This window comes from Lolium perenne, chromosome 7 (genome assembly GCF_019359855.2).
Source record: "Lolium perenne isolate Kyuss_39 chromosome 7, Kyuss_2.0, whole genome shotgun sequence".
Classification (NCBI taxonomy): domain Eukaryota; kingdom Viridiplantae; phylum Streptophyta; class Magnoliopsida; order Poales; family Poaceae; genus Lolium; species Lolium perenne.
The window spans coordinates 108,553,790-108,580,783 of record NC_067250.2 but is presented as its reverse complement, the minus strand read 5'-3'; the positions used below and the strand labels follow the sequence as shown (position 1 = coordinate 108,580,783).

Below are 26,994 nucleotides of genomic sequence, written 5' to 3'. Positions count from 1 at the left end.
TTCAAGGAAAATGTCTTGCTAGCTGGGAAATGATGTGTAATCTAAAATATCAAGGAGGACTGGGAATCTTAAATCTCAGGGTACAAAATCAAGCTCTCCTAATGAAGAACTTGCATAAATTCTATAACCATGCAGATGTTCCTTGGATCAAGTTGATCTGGCATGCTTATTATGAAAATAGAGGCACTCCCCAAACAATTAACACAAATGCCTCTTTTTGGTGGATCTTTTTGGTGGAGAGATTGTCTGACATTTCAGGACAAATATAAGGAAATAAAAACTGTTGATGTAAAAAAAAATGGAAAATCAGCCATCTTATGGAAAGACAATTGGAACAGTGATATAAGATAAGATCTGTATCCCCATTTGCACTCTTTTGCCACGAATCAAAAAATTACAATTGACAAGGCCGTAGAGGCAACAAGTGATAATATCTATGATATTTGTCATCTTCCTCTCAGTGTTGTTGCTCATGATGAGCTGCATAACTTGGAACAAGAACTCTTGGATTTAAATACTACAGATGACCATGCCATTTGGTCTTTTAATTAGGGAAGCAATTTTTCCACAAAGAAAATACAGAGATCTTATTGGCAATCATGTAACACCAAGTAGTATTTCTGCAATATGGAAAGCCTGTAGTATTCCAAGACACAAATTCTTTGTCTGGCTAGTGCTTAATGGTAGATTGAATACCAAAGAGATGATGAAGCACACAATTTTTTATGTCGAGTTCTCAGAATGCATCATATATGATACCTGCCTAGAAGAAACAAATATGCACCACTTGTTTGTGTGCACTTTTAGTCAAAGCTTCTGGTGGGCCCTTGTCTGGAGTGGAATGTGGATATGAACCTATTTCAAACGATTGATGAAGCTAAACAGAGAATATCTTTGGACTTCTTCATAGAAATTATGATTGCTGGATGCTGGAGCATATGGGACCAACGAAATGATGCTATTGTTAATGGAAATTTTCTGTATTAGCAAATTTAAAGCCACCTTTACTCTCACAATGCATATAGCTAAGCCTAGCCTTAAAGAAGGAATGCAATCCTGGATTGATAGTCTATGAGCATGTAATAAGTGGTACTCCATTGTAAATATTTCATCCCTTATTAATAGAAAATGACATAATAGGGAGCCTTTTCGTACTGTATTTGTGTCAAAAAAAAAAAAAAAAACTTGGAACGAACTCGTCCCATGGTAGGAGTAGTACATGGGTAGCCTCACGCCACCGACCACACAGGAAGAGGTGTGAAGCAACCGAGCCGTGCGTGCGTTGCAGAAGAAGGAGTACTCCAGAAGAAGAGACCGCGCCGGCACGAAGACGAACACGATACGGTCGCCTCCCCCGACAAGCCAACGCCAACCCAAAGCCCACGCCACCGCTCGCTCGCTCTCTCCATCTCTCTCCTCGTCTCTCGCGCGCGCGACGACAACGAGAAGCCGCGCCGCGGTCGGGGGACCCCACGCTTCCGCTCCGCTCGCCGGAGATGGAGTCCTCCGGGAGCTGGGACGCCATCGTCTGGAACCAAATCGAGGTACCTACCCCCGCCGCCTGACCCCGCACCCACAATCTCGCGCGCGCGGCCGCCCTCCCTCTACGTACCGCCTCTCGTCGGCGCGGGAGTTGGGGCCGGGGGAGGGCGCCGATTCCGGTGCGGCGCCCGGGGCCGCCGCCACGCCGCGAGCGCGCATCTCGCTCCTCCTCGCCCCGCACCCCCGACAAGCGCGCGCGTAGGGTTAGGTTCTGGTCCGAGGTTCTAAATTCTAATGCGGCGCCGTTTATTCCTTTTTTTTTCCGCTTCCAGGATCCGAGGTCGCGGAGGTCCACGCAGGGCATGGAGGAGTACCTGCTCGAGGACGAGGAGGTTCACGCCCAGGTTCCGCTCAATTCCCCCCAAGATCAATTCCCCCGGCTTCTGATGGGTTTCATTTTGAGACGGCATCCCTCGTGTGGTTGGAGAATTTAGCTTTGTGACCCTAACCAGTGTTCATGTTCTCGTTACTGCGTGTGCCATCACATGACATATGGCTAGCCTGGTGGTATGAGTTTGTAGATTAGCCTAGTGGCATCGCACGCATCTCTAATTCTATGCAGAACAAACGGGTACAAGTTTGATCTCCCATAGACTTAGGAAGTGGCGCCAGACCAAAATGTGGATTTCCTTTACTTTCTAGCCTCAAGGGGGTTCGTTCTACATAGCTTTCCTTAGCAGTTAACATAAATAAGAACGGGTCTAAGCTGGATGCTAATTTTCGTAGGAGAAACTTGTGCTTAACACTAATGCGGTTTACCACAGTAAGCGCTACCATACACCATTGTCTGTCATGCTTCCTCCAATAGTAAAGTATTATGTACACAAAAAACTGAGTACAGTTGAGTACGCTGTCCTAAACGGAACTAAGTTATTAATTCCATTTCTTTTTGTACAACCTAACAAATTAAGTTATTGATGTTACCAAATTCATGAAAAACAAGTTGATTCTAATTTTGTTCAGTAGACCATGCATTAGTTCGTCACCAAATATCAAGCGCCTGACCAGAACAATAAAAATCTGATACTGGGTCATAGGCGAAGGATGGGGTGACAGGTCTACAGGCCGTGCTTCCAGCATCATGTGATAGATACTGGAGCAGATTGCAGTTAGTGGATTCCAAGATTTTTGAGGTTGTGTTACAACGTATAGCAGGTCCAGCGTACATAGTACTTGGCTATTTAGTGGCAGAACTGGAAATTCACTAAGGCAAAGCACCTGTGTAGCATGTATTAATCGAGTTCGAAACTAGCAGAATTAGTAACACAGGAATTCAGTATTCTTGAATAATTATGGAGTGGAATAAATGCGAACAGCAGACACATGTTATGCACCAAAATGATAAACTGCCTTTTACTACCATGCGTATTCAAACTTGCCAGACAGAAAGCATTAGAGTGCTAGACAAATAGCTCCACCACGCACAACTCACAGAGAACTAACATAAGTCTAAAGGTCCGACGACAATTTGTGTTGTGTGAGGTGCTTCAAGGATCAATGGGCCTGGTTCGCCTATGCCTAGTTCCTCCCTTGCTGCTATATTTGCTCAGCCTTAAAATGAAATTTAGGGAAATAAGTGCCTTCCTGCCTACTGATGCCAATTTTACCACATTATAAGTACTTACATATGTGGGCCAGATCATTTTAGTATTCAAATCTGTAGTGACTTCATTTTGACCTCCAAGTTCTTAAATTTAAGAACAAGTGCAAACTATGAGTTAGTGGTTTAATGAATTTCCAGTCAAAAACCAAAAACCTTCACTGGATGAATCCCCATTCCCATGTTTGGCTTTGGCATTTCTCCATCTCGATTTTGATCGCCATTACCTCTTCTTACTTAGGGCCATGGTGTTAATCTACTAAACACAGATGAGGCTGGCATTGTTTCAGTGACAAATTTCCGTCTTCTCTTTGTGGTAAGCAATCATATCATTATTCCATTGCTACCGTGAAAACTAATTTTACATCTTGTGATGCCTCCTGAGCTTAAATACAAATTCCTTTTGCCATGTAACTTTTCAGTTTTTTAATTACGTTTCACTTTCTACATCGTACCCTCAATTTCATTCCATTGAATTGGAATCTAGAAAAAAATATTGGTTTGTTTCAACGAGCTTAGTATGTTCTTTCTTATATTTCCCCTTTATTTGCAGAGCCAGGCAACTAAAAGCATAGTAGAGTTGGGTACCATCCCTCTGACTACAATTGAGAAGTTAAATGATGTAAGCCTCCAGGTTATATTCTTAAGTTTGGTTTATCTTCTTTGGTGCATACCCACTGTTGGTTTGCTCTAATGCTTGCAACCAATTCTTATAGATTATTATCAATTACTGGTTCTGTTGCAGGATGTAAAGCTTCAATCCCTGCCACACAAGTATGATAAGAACCAGCCTCGTGAACTTCTTCAAGTCATTGGTAAGTTCGTACTTTTCAGGGATTACCTTTAAGAATCAGTATAGGACTCCTTTTATGAACTCATGGAAGTATGTACTCCCACATTCAGTATACCTCTTAAAAGAATCTGGTATACCTATATCATTCTGATGTTCTCAATATACCTTATTAATTATTCTAAGATACCTCAACACAACTAGTATGCAAAAAAATAAATCATTGGACCCTTACTTTTTATACAGAAAATCATATATGTGATACCTCAACACAATGATAGCACTGATGTGAGGGGTCTGTTTACATATCATCCTGGAACTGTATTCACCATTTCTTTTATCCCCGCGACCTTAGATTTTTGATATTTTTCCAGTGTGGTAGTCACAATGTCTTTGTTCTGTTACTGCATAATTCATTTTTATTTATGCTATCTGCACTTTATTTCTCACCATTTAGAAGTAACGTTTCAGGTGGGATGGGATCGGGACGTCCGCCTCCCGCCAGGCTAATCATTCATTTATCCCACCGTCCCTATCCCTATTATCCCACCAACAGGAGAAGTTAAGTGACCTCCTGTGGGATGTCCCACCTGTCACACAGATATCCCACCTTTAGGTGCGTACGGTGTATGCACATATGCTTTCCGTGTTGTCTTTGCGTTCTCACCAGCTGTTTTTGCGTTCGCCTCATGTGCTTTCCGTGCACATATGCTTCTCGTTGAGAGCCCATATGCCATCATGGAAATTACAAATAAAAAAATTATAAATTGAAAATTTGCAAACACAAAATTTGACACTAGCCGAAGAATTAATACAAGACACCACATGCACAGTTTCTCAAGATCCACATAAACAGATAGTGGCATGTGCAACATAATATACTACTAGTACTAGAATTAAAAAAAACAACAAGAAACAGAGGATTAAAAAGCAGAGTACTACAGAGTACAGAATCGAGTCATCTAAGTTCATTGAAATAGAATACTGCATAAGCTACAGCTAGCCGCTTAAATCAATTTGAGGAAAATGTTGTGGTATGCTTCAAGCAGGAAGCGCTGGAATTATGTTCTGCGCCAGGAAATCTTGTCAAAACATCTGCCAGGAAAGGCCACTCTTGAGTAGAATCTTGGTTCCCTGGTTTAACACTTCCTGAGACAGTAGTCACGACAGTAACCTGAGACATTAATCAAGACATGGTTAGCAACAATCAACTGAACTTGAAAAAAACAGGCAACAAAACCATATATTTCACATGATGGAATTCTGCAGTAGTAAGCTAGTACAGATAAAATCAAAGCCAACAGAATCAGGCTCAGTTTCTGGAGGATACTTGGTTCATTCAGTTACTACTACAGGGAACAATGGTTAATACTAAGGATGTAAAGCATACCTTAACAGCACAACAAATTGTAAATGAACAGGTTCATCAAGAGTCCACCTGTGTCTCGTTTCTCTCCACTCTGAAATTAGAAAATCATGTGAGCATCCTTAAATCCTACATGGAACCCTTGATATTAGGAAAGCCTACAAGTTCAGCTGCAAAGTGTCCAGTTCTGGATATATACTTTGCAACCTTTTCCCCAACACCTAGCCACAAAGAGCAACACATGTTAAGGTATGCTCGTACCTGAAATTAGTACTAGCCCTGAGAATTTCATCTTCATTATCCAGATCTTCTACAATTGTGGTTGAATCAATTACACCTGAAAACATAACAAGAATTTGTAAATTTAGTAAACATAACATTATTGAGTAGCCAAGAGGACAATAGTTTACCTGATGGGCGCATCCAATCTTGCAGGCATATCAATGCCGTGATGGTTTCGCTAGCCAAACGACTACGGTAGTCGCTAATCACCCTACTTCCAGTGGAGAATGCTGACTCTGAAGCCACAGTAGATGCAGGAACAGCCAATACATCACGTGCCATACGTGCAATTGTAGGATACTTATGTCCATTGGTCATCCACCATTCCAGAACATCAATTTCAACATCTGGAGGTACAAGGTCATCTTTCAAGTACATATCATACTCACTTTGCTTAGTTCGCTGCTTGCGTTGACCCACATGCTGACTCCACCTAGCCCACGGATCACTTGAAGATGATGCTTGATTTTCTTGTTCATTTCGAATTCCCGAGTCACCAATCTGCTCTGATGAATACGCGCTTAGCATTTCTTTGAATTTCCTCTTCACGATTGCTAAATACTTTGGCCCCTCAACCTCTGTATCATCCTTCAAGCTGTAGTTCAAGAACTCAACCTTGCACCGAGGATCGAGTATTATAGGTATGCACATAGTTAAGTATGAGAGCTTCCAGTACTTCAAGAACTTCTTCTTCATATGCAGCACCATTGATCTGATTGTGGCATTCGCATTTGATGCTTCCTTTTCCAACGTCCATTTGACCCTCCAAAGCATTTTGAAATATGCATTGCTTGTAGGATATAGTGAACCAGAAACTACCACCGTAGCATCATAGAAAACAACTAACAACTTGCAAATTTCCTCCGCGATTGTCCATTGAGAAGCTGATGGTGCACATTTGAATGAAAGGTCTTGCACAGCCAATTGATCAAAGGCTGCAATGTACTCACTTGCTGTCTTCATCATCAAATATGTTGAGTTCCAGCGAGTGCTGACATCCAATGCGACCTGTTTCTCACAAGTTATTCCAAGCTGTGTAACGATTTTGTCAAAGTTTTCTTTCCGCTGAGCCGAGCTCCTCACAAACTTGACACTCTCCCTGATGGCATCAATAGCCCCACAGCTGACCTTCAGGCCATCTTGCACGATCAGATTTAGAACATGTGCCGCACAGCGATGATGAAATATGTCACCATTTCCAGCTAGCAGTCTTCTCCCAATCAGGTTTGATTTGATATAGCTGACCATCAAATCATTAACTGAAGCATTGTCTAGAGAGATGCTGCAGATTTTATCATCTATACCCCAATCTTCCATTGTTTTTAACATAACATTTAACAGATTAGTGGCATTGTGAGGAGTTTCAACGTGAGCAAAGTTGATAATTCTCTTATGGAGTTTCCATTTGTTATCCACAAAATGGCATGTAACACAAATATAACCTAGCTCTTGATTCGATGTCCAAAGATCTGCTGTTAGTGAAACTCTAGAGTTCAAATTTTTCAACACCTCTAGTAGCTGTGTCTTTTGCCTATTGAACTCTGCAATACATTCATCTCTTATAGTAGTTCTAGACATAAGCTTGAAGGCTGGGTTCAGACTAGCCACGAATCTTCTAAAACCAACATACTCAACTATACGGAAAGGAAGCTCATGGAGTACGATCATCCTGACAAGCTCATCAAGAGCTTTATCTCTATCATACTTAAACCGCTTAATAGCAGGAATTCTTGCATCGCCGGGCTGAATGGTACCAATCAGTTCATCTAACTTGGCTTTTTCAGTGCAGGTCAACCTATGCCGACGGCATTGACTAGATCCAGACTTTTTAGAAGTCGGAAAGATGGTTTCACAATGGATACACTGACCTTCCACAAGTTTGCCATTGTCATCATAGATAGCAGTGAAATCATCCCATATGTCCGACGTGAGTTTTCTTTTTCTTGATCTAGTTGGTGGGCCTGCATTATCAACAAGGAGGCATGTATTACAAACCAGGAAAGCTACTGCTAGCACAATTTTCATAGACATAAAAGACAGAAAGGAACTTACCGGTAGCATCAGCTGAAGTATGCACACCTGCTGTAGACGCTACGACATTTGGAGGCCGCCTGGTCGCTGAAGTGTGCGCATTCGCGAGAGACAATGGAGAGTTCCTAACAGATGGAGAGTTCCTCCGCCTTGCAAATGATGGGCTCAAATACAATCTGAGACCAGGAGAGCTGACAACAGGCACGATTGGAGACCTTCGCTGTGAATGCTCTGCTTGGGATGATGGGGGAAAATACATTTCGAGTATAGGTTCTTCAGAAACATCATATTCCTCATCCTGAGAGGTTGACATGGTTTACCAACTAATACTGGCCTGCAACATTATCATAACAGAAGAACAATAAAACTTGAAATATTATATGGAAAGGTAATTGTTATAGTTTACTTTTTCTTTTAAAATTTACTACATGGTTTGGTTAAGTTATTCAGAAGAACAATAAAACTTGAAATAATGTTGCTTTGCTGTTTATGAAACAATTTAGTTGGTCGGAACACCCCTGAATATCTATAAAATTTTATGTAGGTTCCATTTTTAAGCTAAACTAACAATTTTTGATGATGAGCTAATTATTAGCTTTAATTTGCAAGCAAGAACTCTGCATCACTTAGCTTTAATTTCCAAATGCCCTAGCTGACCATAGTGAATGCCTAAATTAGTACAACCGACAGTTGCAGGAAGAAGAGTAAAAACAGCAAGAACTCGTGGGGTACCTTGGGGACGAACCAGTCGTTGGCGAGCTTGGTGCTTCAGCAATGGAGGAGAGGTGGCGTCCTCAAGGGCAAGTACAAGCAAATCAGTCGGGAGGCCGGGCTTGGGGAAGAACTCGCCTCTATCGGAGAGGCCACGAGTCGAGGACGAGCACGGGGGGAGCTTGGGGATGGCGCAGAGGTCATACCGCGGGCGGACGAGGTGCGACGGCGGCGGCTGCGTCGGCGATGTGACGGAACTCTCGGGCTAGGGTTTCAGGCGGCTGGTTGGGGCCCTTCTCTACATGCCTACGGGCCTAGCTTCGCCGGAGAACAAGGGAGGCTTCGGCGGCAGCGCGCTGAGACCTGGGAGACGGCGGCGGCGGTATGACTGGGAGACGGCGGCGGCGGTCGGTGAGAGCCTGAAGGGTTCGCTCCAAATCTCCAATCGCTCGACAGAGTCACAGAGAGGAAGTAGGGATGTCTGGGCTGTCGCTGGGATAGATGGGCTCGTCCCACTCGGCCCACACGGGATTAGTAGAGTCAATTAGAGGGATGGGCGGGATTAGTGGGATGGGATGGGACACGGGATTGCTGGAAAATCCCATCCCACTTGAAATTTTATTTAGAAGTCCTGAAGTACAGTTTAATGACTTTACCTTTTACTTGATTATTTTTCTTTCAGGTAAAGACATGAGAGTTATTGTGTTCGCTTTTCGTCCTAGAACCAAGCAGGTGGATATTCTTTTCCATTCTAACCATCTACCAAAACTGTTGCATTTGTTTACTAATTACCCTTTTAGCTTATTCTGGAAATATTCTTGTCAGTTCCCTTAGGTTGAGCAATATCCAGTTTTAACTATGCATGGCCCGTGCCTTTATTATGCCAGCCATTTTGAGATATACTTCAAATACTTATCTTTTCAGAAAAATGAAGTATTTGACGCATTGAGAAGATACACTAAACCTGCTAATTTGTGGGAGCTATATGCATTTTCCTGTGACCCATCCACTGTTGATAAGACGTCCAGTCCAAAGTCACGCCTCTTGAAGGAATACGAGCGCCTTTTTAGCAAGCAGTTTCCAAAGTCGGGCAGTGGGTTTGAAGTTGAAAAAGATTCTATGCATAAAAATCTGTGGAGGTTAACTACAGTTAATTCGAGCTATTCATTGTGTTCAACTTACCCCTCTCAATTGATTGTTCCAAAGAGCATAAGGTACTTTTCACCATTGGCAACATCATTTGCTAGTTTCTGTTCTCTTAAACACATGCTCAAAAAGTTACATATAATATATTTTTTTAGTGACGAAGATTTGTGGCTAGCTTCTACTTTCCGAGCTGGTAGACGATTGCCTATTATTTCATGGTGTGACCCTGGTAAGTGCGTTCATTTTTTACCCTTTGCCAACAGTTGTATTATTTCCTCTGTAATTTGAATCCTCATTAGATCTGTATTATAACATCAGCATTTTTTTTTGCAAATATGGATGGTTCATAGTTTGGTCAGTCATTTTCACCCTACCAGCTAAAAGCTTGGCACAACCACCACTGACCACTCTTGTTAGTATCTTTACTATTACAACTTGCAAGTATATCCAAACCAGTCGATTATACTAGCAATGATGCTATTCTAGGTCTGCCAAGCAGTTACTGCTTCTGGTGGTTCAAATGTTAAATAGCCCAATAGTAGATACTGTAAAATGGGAAGTTCCTGGTACCCTGATCTCCTTATTTCTTGTGAGCATGTGGTGTGAAATCTGGAGTTTGGCCGAGCCATTGGCCAAAGAGAATATTCCTTGTTTGTACATTCCACAAGCATATAAAGGAAATCTAAGTCTGTTAATATATATTTTTTCTTAAAAAATATTGAGATTTGAGTGATACTTTCATGTTGCTGAACACCAAGTCACTATTTTACATCCATGTCTAGTAAACTACGCATGTTCTGGTTGTTAAAGGTACTTAGATACTTTCAGATGGGGTCATAGTGGTAATAAAGGAACTGTGGAGGAGGCATGAGCCAGCATTTGGTTTTAGTTGTCTTGAATAGAATAATACTCAGAAAAAGTGAACTTGTTTATATTCCAGGGTCTGGAGCTGTCTTGGCAAGGTCATCTCAGCCACTGGTGGGATTAATGATGAATTTTAGAAAGTGAGCTTACATTCATCTAAATAAATAGCTGATACATGTGCTGACCTTTGAGTGCTGTTGGTCTAATCATAAGGTATTTTTCTGCAGCAATGCTGATGAGAAGCTTGTTTCTGCTCTTTGTCCCCAAATTTTTGATCCTAAGAAGCCTCCAAGGTAATCAAATCATGCTTTTCATTTCTATGTTGGTTGGGCTCTCTCTTTCGATATACATTAAAGTTTTGTCTCCTATAATGTGGCTTTACTCTATGAACACTCTTTCACCTACAATGTTTGCAAGTAAGCTGTGACATGTGTTTCTTTTTTTGACAAAAAAGAATGTATGTATGCAAACAGTGCTGTACTGTTATTTATGCTATCAACTATCTTATTGCTTTCCTTTTTTTTGTGCACTAAAGGTTTATCCTCACATACTAAGCTAAGAATTGCACATCTGTTGACGCTTGATGATTACTTTCATAGATGATGTCATGTCATATTGAATCTCATCTACTTCTGCATTTAACAACACAGTACTCTGAGCAAATTCTAGCTAATTTAAGCCATTGTTTTTTATGCCCTCCATTCCATATTCTTAAGCACCTATTGACTCTTTCTGTTTCCTATCCGTTATGACCAGTTTTAATGCCTCCTTATGCTGCAATTCTTCTGCTTCGATGTAAACAGGAAACTATACATAGTTGATGCCCGGCCAAGAGCAAATGCTTTAGCAAATGGGGCAAAGGGTGGTGGCTCTGAATCATCTTCTAACTATCCAAAATCTGAGGTAAGATATGCACAGATTGGCCTCTATGTGTATCCTATATCATTGCTCCACATTTTTTTTATCTGTTCAATTCTTGGATCCGGAACCAGGTTCTCTTCTTAGGAATACAAAACATCCACACAATGAGAGATAGCCTTTCTCGTCTTAGGGATTATGTTGATGCCCATGGGTCAATATCATCAAACGGTACCTCTTCAGCTGTATCCCTCGTCGGGGACCGGGCAAGTATCTGATTTTTTTCATACTGTAATAGCTGCATGTGTCAAGAAGCAAACATAGGAATGATAGGAATATTGTGTTTTTCCAGAGAAATCGTGGATCAACCTGGGGTGGAGGGAGTCTTAATAGCATGACACAATTTTCTTCGATGTTAGGGGAATGGCTAAACCATATCCAGAACATCCTTGTTGGTGCTTCATGGATTGCTGCGCAAATTGCCCAGGAATCAGCTTCAGTTCTTGTCCATTGCAGGTTTTCTACTTACCTCAGTATCAATTATACATGCTAATTGAATTAATTCGTCTATATTGTACTAAATGAACATCATTGATTTTTTTTTTCTGTGACTGTTGATGTTGCATTTAGTTCAGACATGTATGCATGCAAGTGCCGGTATAGGATTATCAATTCCTACACAGCATATTTGTGCTTATTTGTTCAGAATAATATAACAGACGACCTGTCGCTAATGATTCTGAAAATTGGTGTAATCAATAGGAAAAAAACAATTTTCAACCCTCAGCTATGAAAAAGTCTGCTTTTCAACCTAGAATTCTGAATAGCAAAACTGTCTAAAACATCGCTTCATTCAATTATTTTTGCTCTCTAGATTCTGTAATCATTAGACGACACTGAGATGTGCATAAGTTCATTTATGCATTGCTTTTAAGTTATAAATAGCTGGACTCATTTGTTGAAATAATAATTATTACATGTCCCGAGTTTTTACCAGTTATTGTTGAACTACATAATCAGAACTTAAAATTGCCTTTTATACACTTACGACCTTTGGATGGAAAATAATGGTGAAACCACACCTTTGAGAGGATTGGAATAACATTTGGAGGTCGTTCGTTTTCATTCATCTGATAGTGAAGCTAGCCTATTCTACACCCTTTTGCCGCTGTAGCTCCTTTAATCATTTATTGTATCTGAGAATACGTGACAATGCCAATGGAGTGGTTGAACTATACCATCTAGGTTCCACCTTGACCCATCGATGGTGTTTTGCAGTTTGGGTTGTCTGTTTTGTTGCTTTTTTTTCCATAAAGGAGTTTAAGACCCCCAGCCTCTGCATCGAGGAGATGCATACAGCCTGTCTGTTTTGTTGCTATTGGCTTAATGTAACTGTGCTGGCTGTGGCTGCTCGTTCACTGTTTCACACCTGGGTTTCCAAAAACTGGTTATGGGAAAACAAGTCCTGGACCTAGACTGCTAGGCTCCTGCCAGGAACAGGGAAACCCATGAGCAGTAAGTTTCGAGAAAAGTTATGTCTGTTACCTTTGGGAGCTTTTATATTCAAACTTAATCCATAGTATAAATATAAATTAATACCTGTCAGCTTTCCAAATACTGGTCCTACTAGCGATCAGATTATTAGAGGGATTCCAAATCTTGGTTGTCTTGTTGACATCTCATGCACTAAGTAGTGATCCTTCGAATGTAATGTTAGCTTGACTACAGCTGCTCACATAATTTTAACTTTCGCTGTTTTTCTCTTTTGCAGTGATGGATGGGACCGCACGACCCAGTTAATTGCACTTGCTTGTTTGTTGCTTGATCCCTATTATCGGACGTTCGATGGGTTCCAGGTACAGACTGCAGAGACCACCAAGCTTGCAATGTACTCCTGTAGAAACACCTGTTCCCGCTTCTCTTTTATTCCTGCCATTGAACTTTTTAGATTACATATGCCATTTCCTCACACTAGCTGTTGCACGCGCCTCTTCAGATGATATATGCCTTCTGAACTTATGAGATTATAATGACACTATGCTCCTGCGTACTTTAATTTATCATCATTATGTTACTCCTTCCGATCCATATTAATTGTCGCTAATATGGATGTATCTAGACACATTTTAGTTCTAGATACATCCATATTATCGACAAGTAATATGAATCGGAGGGAGTATCTAATTTATGCTAGTTCCTGATTGCTGATTTTTTACTATGTGACTTCAATAATACAAATGACTTAGTTTTTCCGAGTGAAATATTTAACACTCTTTTACCAACCTGTTTTAGGCTCTTGTGGAAAAGGATTGGCTAGCTTTTGGTCACCCGTTTGCTGAGCGAATGGGAATTCCAACAGTAACTGAGAACGGGGGATCACAGTATGAGCTACTAAGACAACCTTCTGTTGGGAATTTAAGCAGTTCACCAAGCAGAACCTCTTTAGGATCATCAGGGTCATCCTCTAATACATCGGCTCAATCCCAGACATCAAACAACAGTTCGCCCATACTGTTACAGGTGGCCTACAAGTTATACTTTTCTTTCTTTTGTTGGGGTGATTTTATCATTGAATAATAGGAGTTGCCTCCGTCTCAGCAACTACCAACTGCTTGCTTCGATGAATAAATGTTTATATTCATTTACTTGCTCCAATTCACTAACTGCATGTACGCTATAACCTTTTGGATTATGGATTTTACCTATTGGGGTTGTAAGATTGTACAACAGACCCCTCACAAGTCATGCATCTCAGAAGCTTTTTTATTTATTTTATGAAATGATATCAGTTAACAGCATGGTGTGCTTTAATGAGTACCAATGTGTTTGAGCATTTGAGAACAACACTACCTATCATACAGTTTTGATGTGTCAAATGGTTATTCATCCATTTGTGTTTGTCTTGCAAATATATGATATTTCCCTTAATTACTTGAACTTCTTCTCTTCTTCTCTTCTAATATGGCATCTTATGTTCCAGTGGCTTGATTGTATTGCTCAGTTGTTACGTCTATACCCATCTGCATTTGAGTTTTCATCTGTAAGTCTTCTTTTCTTCTCCACCTGTATGTGTCTGCTAAAACTAGGTTTCCACATGTATATTCATCATAACTAGGACTGTTTTTTTTGCAGAAATTCCTTGCTGACTTTATGGATTGCGTCTTTTCATGTCGCTTTGGGAACTTCCTATGCAATAGGTATTTAATCTTGGGACCATCTTGGCTAATTTGTTGATATGTCATATCTGCATTTTATGATCTAGTGAATCTAGTAGGGGAACAGAGGCATGTTCATCACACTCTTTTCATATTTTTGTTTTGTCCAGAGTGTGAATCACCGGACATAAGTGGATCATATACAAAAGGAACTTGAAATGTAGGTGTTTTGTGTTGGAGAAATATTTATTAGTACGAAATTTTACAAGGATCAAACTCTTTTTAAGTTTGGCATGTATGCTTTGATTGAAAGGAACCTCTGTAAAGAGACATGATTTCATTCTTGGATTTTCCATAGGCACTATTGAGTATCCAATTAGGGAAACAATAAGTAGCAGGATTATAGTTGACTTAAGTTACTGAGCAATTGGACTATCTCTGAAGTTATTCTCTGGTGCTCAAATCAATTCAAAGTATTAGGAGGCTACATGCTATAATCTGGTCATTAGTATACCCAGTAATCATGTCGCATCCTGTTTTAGAATCCATCATCCACTCAATTTTAAGCTGTATAATGCACAAATGGAGGTTGAGACTATTGATTGTGTGCCCAAAATGGGCTTGTCCAGACCATGATAGCGCTTTGATTGATCAGATAATGCTTGATTCTTTTCTTCATCTGCACTGTTTTATTTATCTTAATTGTAAAGTATTCTGCATACTAATTTCTTATTCAAAATGCAAGTGAGCGGGAAAGGGAGCAATCTGGGGTTACAAGCTCTTGCAATTGCATGTGGACGTACTTGGCTGATCTCCGGGCTTCTGGTGGCAGCTACCATGAGCACTTCAATCCATTTTATGATGCAGCTAGTTATGATGCTCCCCTAGTGCCGCCTGCTGCAGCACTTGCTCCAACTTTATGGCCTCAGTTTTATTTGAGATGGACATGTCCCCCTGAATCACAAGGTGGTGGTCTTGAATCCCATTGGCATTCCATGAGTAAAAAATATGCGGCCTCAGTTAAGGTACTTATCTCTAGCCTTCTAGCTATTTTTATTTATTATATACACGAGTTAGGAGACAAAAAATAATGGCTGAAGATATGTTAACAACAAGAGCAATATTAGTATGTTCTATTCGAAAATGACTGCCATATACCCTTGGTAATGCTCTTGTATTTTTTATTTTTTCATGCAATCGGCAGGCAAAGGAGATAGCTGAATCAAGATCACGGGATATTAAAATGAGGATGGAGTCTATGCTGGCAGACTTGCAGAGGGAGAGGCGTGCAAGTAGTTCAGCCTTAGCCATGGCTCAAAAGGCTCGAAGGGAAAATGCTGCCATTAAAAGGGCAATCCAAAGTATAGGTTGCGAAGTTAATTTCTCGATAAATGAAAACCAAGTTGACAGGACCGAGGAAATGTCGTATTCATTTCGAAGGGAAGCAGATGCTGGATCTCAGCAAGATGATAATGCTGACTTATCGGTATCCATATCTGCGATTGAGGACGGTTTGGTATCAGACACACCTAGTGACCAAGTTTGCGAGTCACTGTGCCCCTTGCGCACGAGAGAGGGGTGCAGATGGCCACATGCTGCCTGTGCGCAGCTAGGAAGTCAGTTCGTTGGTTTAAAAGCAAATTTTGATGCTTTTGACCGGCTATCAATAGAGGACTGCTATTTTGGTCCAGAATAGGCGAGATCACGTGCTCAAGTCAGTTCAGATGCACTTTGACTTTTTGACAGCTGCCGGTAGATATTTTTTCCCACGGTGGCACCTCTCAGTTTGCATTAACATCAAAAGATTGCACTGGGAGCAAATGAAGATTGATTATTCTGACTTGAAATTCACGTCTAACTCGCAAGTTCCTCAGTGATGTACTAATGGTTTCTGCTGGTCAGTTGGTATTCTAGATTAGGGGTTAGTGATTCGTTGAGAGCCACCGGGGACTGAAATAGCAGTCCTTTGTGTTGTATATAGTTTAAAGCAAAATAATGCCAGATGCGAAAGGTAGCTTCTTTTACCCTTTTGTTTTTGCTAAAATTCATCTGGTTAGCTTGGGAATAAGAGCTGATGTACACCCTGCGATGGTGAATAAAATGTGATCTGTCAAAAACATGGACGTTGTAGCTTTTCTTGATGTTATGACATCTTTTCATTATTATTGTAGTATCTTGTTTTGTGAAACTAAATCATGGTGTGCAATATACATACTTCTGGCACCAAGGTTAAGCAAAAACAGCAGGGATACACGCCTATATTTCATTTGCAGCAAAGACATTCTGAAGAATGATCACATAATTTGCATTCAAAGCAATTGTTTGAGGACCATCAAGCGCTTGCATCTGCAGAAATATTCTTGAAAGACAATCTTCACTGTTTTCCAATCGAAGTTACTAACTTGATTTCTAAACGGAAACCACAAATGTAGCCTGAGCTATAGCTCGTTTATTTTTGGAAAATTTAAAAATGGCATGTTAAAGTTTCGAAAATCTGAAAATAAGACAATGTTGCGTTCTACCAGTGTAAAATTTGAACTTGAAATGCCCTTATAATCGAGGTTGTGCAAAAATGACAACATTTTGTAATAGTGAAAAGTGCAAATTTTCAAAACCTCAAAATCTGGATAGGGTGTTTCTACATCTGGGTGCATATACACCCTTTGTTTAAAATATATTTTGGACATATTAAAAAATGTAAACAAATACGCAAAAATATCTCTTATATATTGTAATGTCCCAGGATTAGAGACGATCGAGGGGTAGATTTTAGAAAGGGGTGTGCATTGCATTGTAAATTCTGAGAAAATTACGCGCTTTTAAACAAAAACTGCATCGAAGGGGGACAAGTTTCTCTCTCGACACCTTACAGAGTTAGGGTTTCGAGAGTGCGACAAACTTGTTTCTCATTCAACTAAAATAGGGTTTTGAGAAGAGAGGGGAGAAATTGCATCTAACTTAAGTTGCATGATTGAATTCAAACCTAAGTTGAATTTGAATTTCAAAATTCAAACATTAAATAAATAACTCATAATTCAATTGTGAGGAAATTCATTAATTAAATTATAAAAAATAAACAATATTGAATAAGACAAATAATAAGTAAAGCTCATTAGAGAAACTTTGAGCTTTATTGATTAACACACAAGATACAATGTCATTTACAATATTCAGATTTGAATTATAAAATATTACAACATATTACAAGTATTGAACAAATGGAAAAAGAAAAAGAAAGAAAATTACAAGTAAATGATCTATCCTAAATTACATAAGATGAACTTGATCTTCACTTGATCATCCTAATTGAGTCCCTGCACACACTCAAAGATCAAATAATGGATTATGCCAAGTGGCATTGCCCCTTGTCAGGTTAGTGAAACAAATGAAATTGAGTGGATATGGATCAGCTCTGCCGAGCTGATCATCTCACAGCCAAGTACCAAGCCAGGTACCAAGCACTTGGTACACACACACAGCCTAGCAGCTCACCAGGCAGTGTGCATGCAGCACAACACACACACACCAGCAGTGAGTCACCAAGTGAGGCCAGGCCTTGTTGTCGACCAGGAGAACAAAGCAAGGGTGGTATAAAACCTTTTCCACCGCCAGAACCAGCAATCCATCGACAAGCAGCTTGGTAAGTCACCAGATAGCAAGAACACAAGAACAGGAGGAACAGCACTGCTGTTCAATCTGTCCAAAACCATCACAGGACCAACTCAAGCATCACAGGCTTGCTAGGAGGAGCAGGGCAAGCATAAGATCAACATAGAAGCAATCCTCTACACCAACAAACAATCTAGGAGCTGGAGTGAGGTATAAACAAGATCATCCTGAGCAAAACCAAGTTTTGCTCATAAATAAGCATCCAATGCATCACAGAAGCACAGAAGGGTAGAATACTCTGTTTGTGTCATCATCTGGCTATAAAGCCATTTGGTGCAAGCAGATATGGGTAAGACCACTAGGCAATCATCCTATGGGAACATCAGTTATGCAAATTAGTGCATAACTAGAGAAATCCAGCAAGGGATGAAGTCACAGCTAGCCTAGCCCACACACTTAGCACCTACAGCTATCTATGCCATCAGACTATAGACAATTTCTTGTCTATATACTTTGTCAACATCTAAAGGCCACTGGAAGTCCAATATTGGATCAAGCCAGTGAACAGCTGTTCCATTCCAGCAAGCAATCACAAACCATAGCAAGTCACAGAGGGGGGAGCAACCATGACAGCATCACAAGTGCTGCCAGGGCCACCTCAACCCTAAGCCAGCACAAGAACCCACACATCATTATCCATTTGGATTCAGTACAGGGCTAGGGTACCAACCAGAGGTTGTCATCCAGCTAGCCCTAGTTAATTTAATTGAAATAATCATCACTGTGTCACAGTTCACATCACTTATCCATTTCAGTAAATTCAGGCAATACAGACAAGCGAACAACACAAATAATCAAAGCACCAGAGCCTTGCAGATGATCCAAGGGATCATTGCAAGCAATAGCTGATGCTTAAGCAAGCACCAGCTCACACCAGGACCAACCTGTGTGACACACACACATCACAGGTTGAGTAGCAATGAGACGCAGAAGCAACACAGCCGCTTTTACAAGCAACTGATGATCATATGATCATCAGGAGCTTGCTAGAGCATGCCAGGGCATGCTAGGGCATTACTAACATCAATTCATGGGTCAGAAAAAATGAAACAGCAACAGTTAAGCAACAATTATATTACAGATAATCAAATCAAGCATATCTTGAATCAAACCATCCAGGGATGGAACCAACCAGTAGCATTAGTGCTCAACATGACAATTCCAAGAAGCATAGCACAATAAATCACACACCAAGGGCACTGGTACTTGCTAAACAGCAAGAATCACTCACAGTAGTGAACCAGGGGAGCCAGAGCATAGCACAACACAAGCAAGCAAGCAACAACAATGGCTAGGGATGCTCAGATGAGCATCTAGACAGATAATAGCATGTATAACCACAAGGGTGAGCAGAGACAGGAAACAAAGGAGGCATACGCCACAGTAGGATTAGCACACGCGCATAGACTAGGGCGAGTAGAGCAGCAGCACTAACACTGGCATGGCCATGGCAGCAATGGCCAAGGCCAGTGGAGCACAACAGCACGAACATCAACTCAGGAGCAGGCAAGTATGGCGCAACAAAGCACAACAGCTCATGAGCAGGCAAGCAAGGCGCAACAGTAGAGCATCGGCATGGCGAGCATCTCTACAGAGAGGTACAAGCCATAACCAGAGCTAGAGGAAGAAGAACAGGCAGGAGAGGGAAAGAAGGGAGGCGCACATACCCGGGGTCGAGCAGACAGGCGCAGCCATGGCGGCCACGGCGACACACGCCGGAGCGCGGCGGCGCCAGGCCAAGCCAAGCCATGGCGGCACCACAGCACCAACCGCACCACCGCGGCAAGGTCCACGGCGGCGCCATCGCGCCTGGAACCCAGGGCGCAGCGGGATCGCCACGGATCCTGTAACCATAGCCGCCGCGAAGGAGGTCGAGGGCGAGCGGGAGCAGCACCTGCTCCAGATCGACGCGGATGAGGTTGACCACCATCGTGGGGCGCGTCGATTGCGCACCATGGCGGGGGCCAAGTCCGGCGGAGCTCGCCGGAATCGAGCGGCGACGGCGGAGGCGACGCGGATCGCCAGAGAGGGGATTAGGGTTAGGGTTTCACACGCGCGTGAGAGAGAAAGAGGAGTGAGGCTGGTCGAGCCGGACCAGGTGGGTCGGTTCGACCTAACCCCACTGGGTTACACCGACAGGTGGGCCCAGGGGTAATTTGGTCATTTCCAAATTCATATAAAAACACAAACTTTGACCAAGTTTTATAAAATCATTATAGCTCTAAAAAAAATAATTAAAAATATGAAAACCACTCAGTATAAAAAACTCTATCATAATAAAATATGAAATGGAATTTTTGAAGTTAAACAAGAATAAGTTCAAATTTTATGATTTAAATAATCATTTAAATCACACATTTTATTTTCAATAATGAAAATAAGTCCATAAATTCTTTTGGACTCTAAAAAAACCTTGACAACATTTCAAGGTTGTATTTTGCCCTAAATAGAGTATCCCTAAATCATTCTTAGTATTAACCTCTCATAAAATGATAAAGACATCGGAAGGGGGGAACAAACCCTAAAATTGGAATCATGCATAAATGCTTCTTTAACCATTGCCCTTATCGGACAATGATGCTATTTTTCAGCAACAGAGGACAAGGGTCAGTCCACACCATCCAACTGCAACACTTTGCAGTGTTCAGGCAAGTTCATCACTTGCTCATGTCATTTGAGTATTTTTACCAAATTACTTGCAAAGTACTATGTTTATCACTATTGCATAAAAAGCAAAACCACTATTTTCATAACTATGAATATGACTAAATGGTGGGCAATGGAACCATGGATTGTGTTGATATGGTGGAGGTTCCATTGCAAGGGTTTATATCCATCTAGGATTAAACAACAAATGTCGTCCAGTGATTCTTGTGCCGTAATACCCGTGTTAACCATAAGATCTGGAGTGGGACGGAGTAGTCAAAAGTGTTTCCACCTCTCCTTCATCAACGGATGCGCTTTACCGTAGTACACTTGTAATCCAAGGGGGCAAGCGGTGAGGCTGGGGAGTCCTAAGTCCCCACGGCATTGTCCGTAGTACACTTGTCGCCCGAAGGAGCAAGCGGTGAGGCTGGGGAGTCCTAAGTCCCCACGGTATTGCGGTCTATGATGGGTTGCAGCTACCGGCGAAGGAGTTTGGTTCGATCCCAAACTGTTGTCGTGGTCGGGGTCCACCCTAAAATGGGAATAATGGGACCGGCGAGGACCTAGGGTCGGGGTTTGCAACAAAGGGTGGGTGTTCGAGGTAGCGGAGGAACATGATTGGCTAGGACCTTATACCGGGCCTCACACCATTGGAAGTGTGGACGGGAAAGCTGCCCGGTTGGCACCAAGGTTAAGATCTCTTATGGGTAAAGCAACACACCTCGAGTGTAACGAATCGTGACCGATCCTCCACTGTTCGGGTTTTGGAGCTATGACGCTTAAAGGAACTCCATGAAGTTCTAGTAAACCGGTGAAGGCTGACGGACATAGTTCTTTTGAATAAAAGCAACCTTTTGAAGAAATGATTATGAAAACCTGCATTGGTATTAGACTTTCTGGTCTAATACCGTAGCTAGTGCATTAAACACCTCTTTCCTATAATGAACTTGTTGAGTACGCTCGTACTCATACCACTCTTAAATCCCACAGCTAGGTATGCGAATCGACTGGAGGAGGACAATGACGACCCCGAAGGAGCCGAAGTCATCGGCTATGAAGAACCAGACCTCTCAGGAGGCATCGAAGGAGTAGACTACCTCATAGTCTATGGAACCAGGGAGGGTTCCGGAGGAGAACAAGCTTAGACCTATCGAGTAGTAGTAGTATCCGAGCAGTACGAACTCTTAGTACTTAACTGCTCGAAGAGAATAAAATGTATAACCTAGTTAGACTTCTATGTTGTAAGTTAAGTTGGGTTCGCCTCGAACCCAGGAGTATCCCTCTTAGGACCCAAGAGGAGCTCCGAGATGATATGTACATGTTGCTTGTAATAATAAGTGAATGAGTTATGGACCTGCTATGTTCTGTTGTACTACTCTGAGGGATGTAATATTTGCGGATTGGTACTTCGTGAATGTTATATCAACGACTGGCATACTGCAACATGCAGTGGTATGCAGGGTCACCACATATATCTTGATATGTTACATGCTCACAAAGTTGTTTCAGCAAAAACTCAAATATTTGGTGCTACAATAATCCACTTCTCGAAGACATTTTTATTATTATCCTTTTACATAGGGCACAATTTTTTTGGTTGTATGTGAAATTTCATGTGAGCACATAGAACATGCATGCAAAATTTATTTCCTAAACTTTTTAACTTTTTAAAATATGTTTTGAGTTTTAGTCAAAATCTGTCAGATTTTGTTATTTTTGTGCAGCCCTGAATATAAGATATCTCGAGTTGAAATTCTGCACATTGGTACAACACGGCATTGTCTACATCTCGATTTGATTTCAGATTTTTTCGAAACTATTAAATACCGATTTCGAATCTAAGTCAGCTACAAGATAAGTTCAACTGCGAATTGGCCTGAACCACCTTGTTGCTCTTTCTAGCCCAGAATAATGCCATGAAAGATTGCAAGATATGCAGACATGCACACACACATTGTTTCGTGATTGAATCAAGCGTTTATCATCGCCTAATATCTCAAACATGGACAAACTCATGAGTTTAGAACAAGTCATGGAGTGGGAAGGTAGAATGTTTAGGGAATTATTATTTCCTTGCTCATAGCGTCATAGCCAAACATGCAAGTGCTTGCAGCAAACAAAAGCACAAGAAAAAGTATAAACTGATGCTAGTGGTGAGCTGCAACAGCAGGGGCTCCTTCGGCTTCCTCCTTGGCCTTGCGAGCAGCAGCTCTAATCTGGCGTTGCTCCTCCTTGTAGATCCTGTTCCTGCGCTGGAACTGCAGTCGAAGACATCACAAAGGGTAAGCACATGATTTTCCTATCAGCTTAGCATGGTTCTTCAAATCACTTAGCAATAACTAAGAACGAAATGGAAGCACAGAATAACACGAGTTAAGACTGGAGACTTGTAATACTTCAATAACTATGAATGGGAAAAAATGTTTCTAAGGAAAAAAAATTACCAGGAAAATGGTCCTAAGGATCTAGGGGATTATTCCTTTCAAACAAAACATTATTCAGAATATGATCTCATCAGGCATCGAAGGATATCTTCGACCTTTTTGCGCTTGTACTAGTCCACATCGTAGAACCAGAAATTCTCCTAATAGGTTATCCATCACCCAAGTAGGAAAAGTTGTGCTTAGGATTTTTCTACCAGGATAATGGTTCTGAGGAATTGGGGGATTATTCCTTTTAAACAACACACAATTAAGAATACGATCTCATTAGGCATGGAATGATGTATCAAAAACTCAACTATTATTCGTTTGAACCAGCAATACTCCTAATTATTTACCCATCACCAGAAGCAGGAAGCTAGAAGGATCACCTCGAAAAACTGCCCCCCGCAGCTCGTTCGACATAATTCAAAGAAGCAAAATCTAGATAACAAAGGCAATTAGTTGGCTAACGAGCCATGATTTCAGCAACCATCCTAAGAGAGCACTCAAAATACTCCGATACAGCATCCTCTGCGGAACACTTATCAAGCTCGACCACAGCACAAGGAAAGTGAGCGTGTAAGAACCCCCGCCTATTTTGTCCAATCAAGTCTACAATGGATTACAGCTCCCTGCGCAATCCTTATTTGCCCAAACACAGCTATGGTGAATCTCTCCAGAGGCCGATGATTTACAGGTAGGCTACATTGAGGACAATATAATGAATGAACACGAAGCGAAATGGGAACAGCCTAAACCGGAACCCTCCCATTTGGAGAAAAAACACATCAAAGAACAATCGATTCCCCTCCATTCCGATACAGCCACGGACGGAAGATCAGGCATGTCTGAAATTCGGGAGCGGCTCGCCAACGAATCACACGAGGCGGCGATGGCGACGGATCTAGGCAGCCGCCGGTCAGCGTCGCGGCCGCGGCAGATCAGACGAGGAGGGGATAGATCTCCTGCCTCTATACATCGAAGTGGGGGGGCGGAGGGCGATGGGCTGGGGGGAGTAGGGGGAAGGGAAGGAGGGGCGGGCATACCTCCTTGGAGTGGTGGAGGCACTCGAGGTAGTCCTCGCGGAGGAGGACGCAGTCGGAGGGCTGGCGGCAGCGGCTCATGCAGGAGCTGAAGTCCAGCCAGAAGTCGTAGCACCGCCCCTTGTTCCCGTTGATGCCCCACCCGGACGCCATCGCCTCGCTTTCTCCCCCGCCGCCCTGCTCTGTAGCCTCGTCTTCGTCTCTGGCTCCGGTGGTGAGGCAGGCAGGGCTAAGGATGTTCCCGTGCTCACTCTCTCTCTCTCCACCTTCTTTCCCCTCGGCGTGGCCACGATGACAATGTCGGCCCACCTACAGAACTACAGATCCTCGTGTCTGTCTCTAGCGGGCTTCGCATGCGTATATGGGCCTCCAGAACCGTTTTTCTTTTCTTCAAGAGCCGTTTCGTCTTCTATCGGAGAGAGAGATAGAGAGGAGGGTGAGAAGTGTGCCTTAGCTTTTTTTTTTCTTAGGTCTTCTTTGACTTTGTTTATCTTCTCCCATTCATAACTACTATACTAAAGATGAACAACTTCGATTTTTCTCAGATTTTTGAAATTTTTTTTGAGTCTTTCATGTGGTGACACGTGTTAATCCTTTAGTTTGACTGTTGCTGTTTTTTTTTTGCTGTGTATGTTTTAGTGCTCCTAACGTTTGTCTATCACTGGCCACATTCTTCCTAGATTGACGCGTGTAGAGCTTTGCTTGTTTTCCTTGGTGGTGTTTAGTTGGTAGGTTACCTTGATGTTTTAGTGGGGTGGGCGTAGCTACAAAACTGATTGAGATAGTGGTGGGCCATCCAGGAGTGGGCAACGGATGGTTTTCATGATCTGTCGGTCAGTCAAAGCGGTGGTGGTCTGTGCCAAGTCCTGCTACTCTACCGACCTGTGCTACTGACGCGTGTGTTTGCTATGCATCGTGGCACACAAGACGCAACTCCCATCCTCCTCCTCCAGTAATCCAGTCTCCTCTCCACACAGGCCATTATTATTTTGCCACCGATCTCCTCCACCGAGCCCAGCCTGTAGCGAGCTTGCCTCAGCCCCAATCTATGCCGTGATGTTTTTCATGTTTGAACTCCTTCTTGCCGCAGGCCGCAGGTCACCGAGTTTCACCTGGGCGCAGCTTGTGCTCACCTCAGCCGTGTCGTGCCTCGCCGTCATGGCGCCCCACCTCTTCCCGGCGTGCTTCGCCTTGGCCGTTTCGACGACGTGAGGACCTGCTTGCCGCGCAGGAGTTTTCCGCGTGGGACCCTGCCTAGACGCGGGACCTCTACCCGCTCGCCGTCTCCTTCCTCGGGGCCGCCAGCGAGCTCGCACTCACGGAGGCTGCCGTCGAGGAATATCTTGTGCCAGCCTCCGCGTCCATTACGCCGCGGGCAACGCCTTCGTGCGCCGCTACGCGGGCTCCGGCACCTTCTGGCAGATGGACGCGACGGTTGGCCGGCTTTGGAGGTCCGACCTCCTCATCTCCTCCGCGTCGATGTATATCAGCCGCTAGACGTACTGCAGGCTCGGCGAGTTCGCGAGCGGCGTCATCCTCGGCGGTACAGGGCGTCGGCAACTGCAGTATGGAATTTCGGCTGGACCTCACTACCCGACAGGATGCAATTCTTCTGCTGCAGCCGGAGGGGCTTCTCTTCTCGCTCTGTTGTTTGCTTGATTCGACTCCTTCATGTCCAAAGAATGGTCTTGCCCACCACATGTTCGTTTGAATGAACCAACAATTTGGGCCTGGATGCTTACCGACTGAATTTCTGTTTGTCCCATGTCTCTTAGTTGAAGTTTTGGTTTTTTACAGGTATACATACTCTTGCTCTACAAGATTTTTGGATGCAGCTCATATAATTCGTTGTGTTGACTTATCAAACATGACATTATTGCTGGTGTTCTGTAGGTGAAAATTTTGTTGCTTGAACTATATTCTTGGCCACTGTGGTATGGTTAGCTGAAAATAATAATGCTACAATGAAACAAAGGTAATTATTGTTTGGTACAAGAAAACCCGTTGGTGATTTTGAAGGAACTTTCATAAAGGAGGGTACTGATAAAACGGCACTATTTTTATGCAACCAAAACAATTTGTAGTCTACCTAAAGACACGTTATGGGCTATCATGGTTTCCTTATTTAAGATTTGCTAAGCTAGCTACGTGTTATTGCTGAGTGCGCACTATCGTTTATATATAACGTAATGGGGATGTATCTAAATACGATCTACTGCTCCTGGAAAAAAGTGTTAGTCCATCGGACTTTCTTTGAAGGTTCTTGGTTTTTGTGCCAAGCCTCTTTTTTGTACATATGCAACTTCTTACAATGTTTTTGTATAGTTCTGTTGTCATGAGTTCATGACGGTATGGTGTTACGTATATATGTTATTCTATCCTATGCTCCTTTTTATGTTGTTAGATTATACTAATTTTGGTTTCTCTTTTCCCTATTTCACAGTATGGTTGTTCAGTCTTTCAGAGTGTGGACTGCCTGTGTTGAAGTTATTGTATTTCCAACTAACTATTATGGGATGTGTGTGTAAACGGCCTTTTAATGTTCAAGGATTGAGTCATGCACTCATTCTACGATGTTGGCGCCTGGCGGTACGTCAGTATATCTTGCGACAGAATTGTCGCCGAACAGCAAGTTGGCATCACTTTGCTAGGAAGTCGTTGGAGGTGGTTGATTTTAATTAGGTTTATATGTTGAATAGATTAATGATATATTTTTTTATTTCGAGTTTGGTTTTATGGATTGCGGCATGTACAAAAAATTTGCACTCAAATATTCATTGAAATATTATTATCTATTCTGATTTACTACCATATTGGGGTGACTATTGATTTACAACTAGATGTCGAGCTGCCATTTAGTATCAGTTA

General features: G+C 42.3%; 3 protein-coding genes across 4 annotated transcripts; 1 reads left to right on the top strand and 2 right to left on the bottom strand.

Moving 5' to 3' along the window:
• Positions 1–1,386: 1,386 nt before the first annotated feature.
• Positions 1,387–16,518, top strand: LOC127316333 (phosphatidylinositol-3-phosphatase myotubularin-1). 2 transcript variants are annotated; one of them, XM_051346729.1, is made up of 19 exons: positions 1,387–1,544; positions 1,815–1,886; positions 3,384–3,458; positions 3,696–3,764; positions 3,888–3,957; positions 9,005–9,054; positions 9,247–9,536; positions 9,624–9,697; positions 10,409–10,472; positions 10,560–10,625; positions 11,136–11,235; positions 11,325–11,456; positions 11,543–11,706; positions 12,962–13,046; positions 13,483–13,710; positions 14,171–14,230; positions 14,323–14,387; positions 15,091–15,370; positions 15,550–16,518. In XM_051346729.1, exons 1-19 carry the CDS (start codon positions 1,497–1,499, stop codon positions 16,039–16,041), a joined length of 2,484 nt encoding a protein of 827 aa, XP_051202689.1. In that variant the 5' UTR covers positions 1,387–1,496; the 3' UTR covers positions 16,042–16,518. The 2 variants fall into 2 exon arrangements, with proteins under 2 accessions (XP_051202689.1, XP_051202688.1); XM_051346728.1 differs by having other exon boundaries at positions 3,696–3,776.
• On the bottom strand, positions 4,700–8,915 carry LOC127316332 (zinc finger BED domain-containing protein RICESLEEPER 2). Its single transcript, XM_051346727.2, has 6 exons — positions 8,344–8,915; positions 7,633–7,945; positions 5,709–7,541; positions 5,560–5,635; positions 5,323–5,392; positions 4,700–5,106 (listed from the first exon to the last, which is right to left on the bottom strand). Exons 2-5 carry the CDS (start codon positions 7,922–7,924, stop codon positions 5,359–5,361), a joined length of 2,235 nt encoding a protein of 744 aa, XP_051202687.1. The 5' UTR covers positions 7,925–7,945; positions 8,344–8,915; the 3' UTR covers positions 4,700–5,106; positions 5,323–5,358.
• A 6,084-nt stretch (positions 16,519–22,602) lies between the features above and the next one.
• On the bottom strand, positions 22,603–24,314 carry LOC127316334 (NADH dehydrogenase [ubiquinone] iron-sulfur protein 5-B). The gene is made up of 2 exons (XM_051346730.2): positions 24,130–24,314; positions 22,603–22,918 (listed from the first exon to the last, which is right to left on the bottom strand). Exons 1-2 carry the CDS (start codon positions 24,277–24,279, stop codon positions 22,808–22,810), a joined length of 261 nt encoding a protein of 86 aa, XP_051202690.1. The 5' UTR covers positions 24,280–24,314; the 3' UTR covers positions 22,603–22,807.
• Between the last annotated feature and the right edge of the window lie 2,680 nt (positions 24,315–26,994).

Excerpts from the sequence above, each read along its gene's own strand:
- LOC127316332 (XM_051346727.2), bottom strand. The coding sequence starts at position 7,924 with ATGTCAACCTCTCAGGATGAGGAATATGATGTTTCTGAAGAACCTATA. Across the intron at positions 5,636-5,708 it reads AGATTGGATGCGCCCATCAG|GTGTAATTGATTCAACCACA; the intron begins GTAAACTATTGT and ends TTATGTTTTCAG. Across the intron at positions 5,393-5,559 it reads AGGGCTAGTACTAATTTCAG|AGTGGAGAGAAACGAGACAC; the intron begins GTACGAGCATAC and ends TTCTAATTTCAG.
- LOC127316333 (XM_051346728.1), top strand. The coding sequence starts at position 1,497 with ATGGAGTCCTCCGGGAGCTGGGACGCCATCGTCTGGAACCAAATCGAG. Across the intron at positions 1,545-1,814 it reads TCGTCTGGAACCAAATCGAG|GATCCGAGGTCGCGGAGGTC; the intron begins GTACCTACCCCC and ends TTCCGCTTCCAG. Across the intron at positions 9,055-9,246 it reads TTCGTCCTAGAACCAAGCAG|AAAAATGAAGTATTTGACGC; the intron begins GTGGATATTCTT and ends TTATCTTTTCAG.
- LOC127316334 (XM_051346730.2), bottom strand. The coding sequence starts at position 24,279 with ATGGCGTCCGGGTGGGGCATCAACGGGAACAAGGGGCGGTGCTACGAC. Across the intron at positions 22,919-24,129 it reads GCCTCCACCACTCCAAGGAG|TTCCAGCGCAGGAACAGGAT; the intron begins GTATGCCCGCCC and ends CTTCGACTGCAG.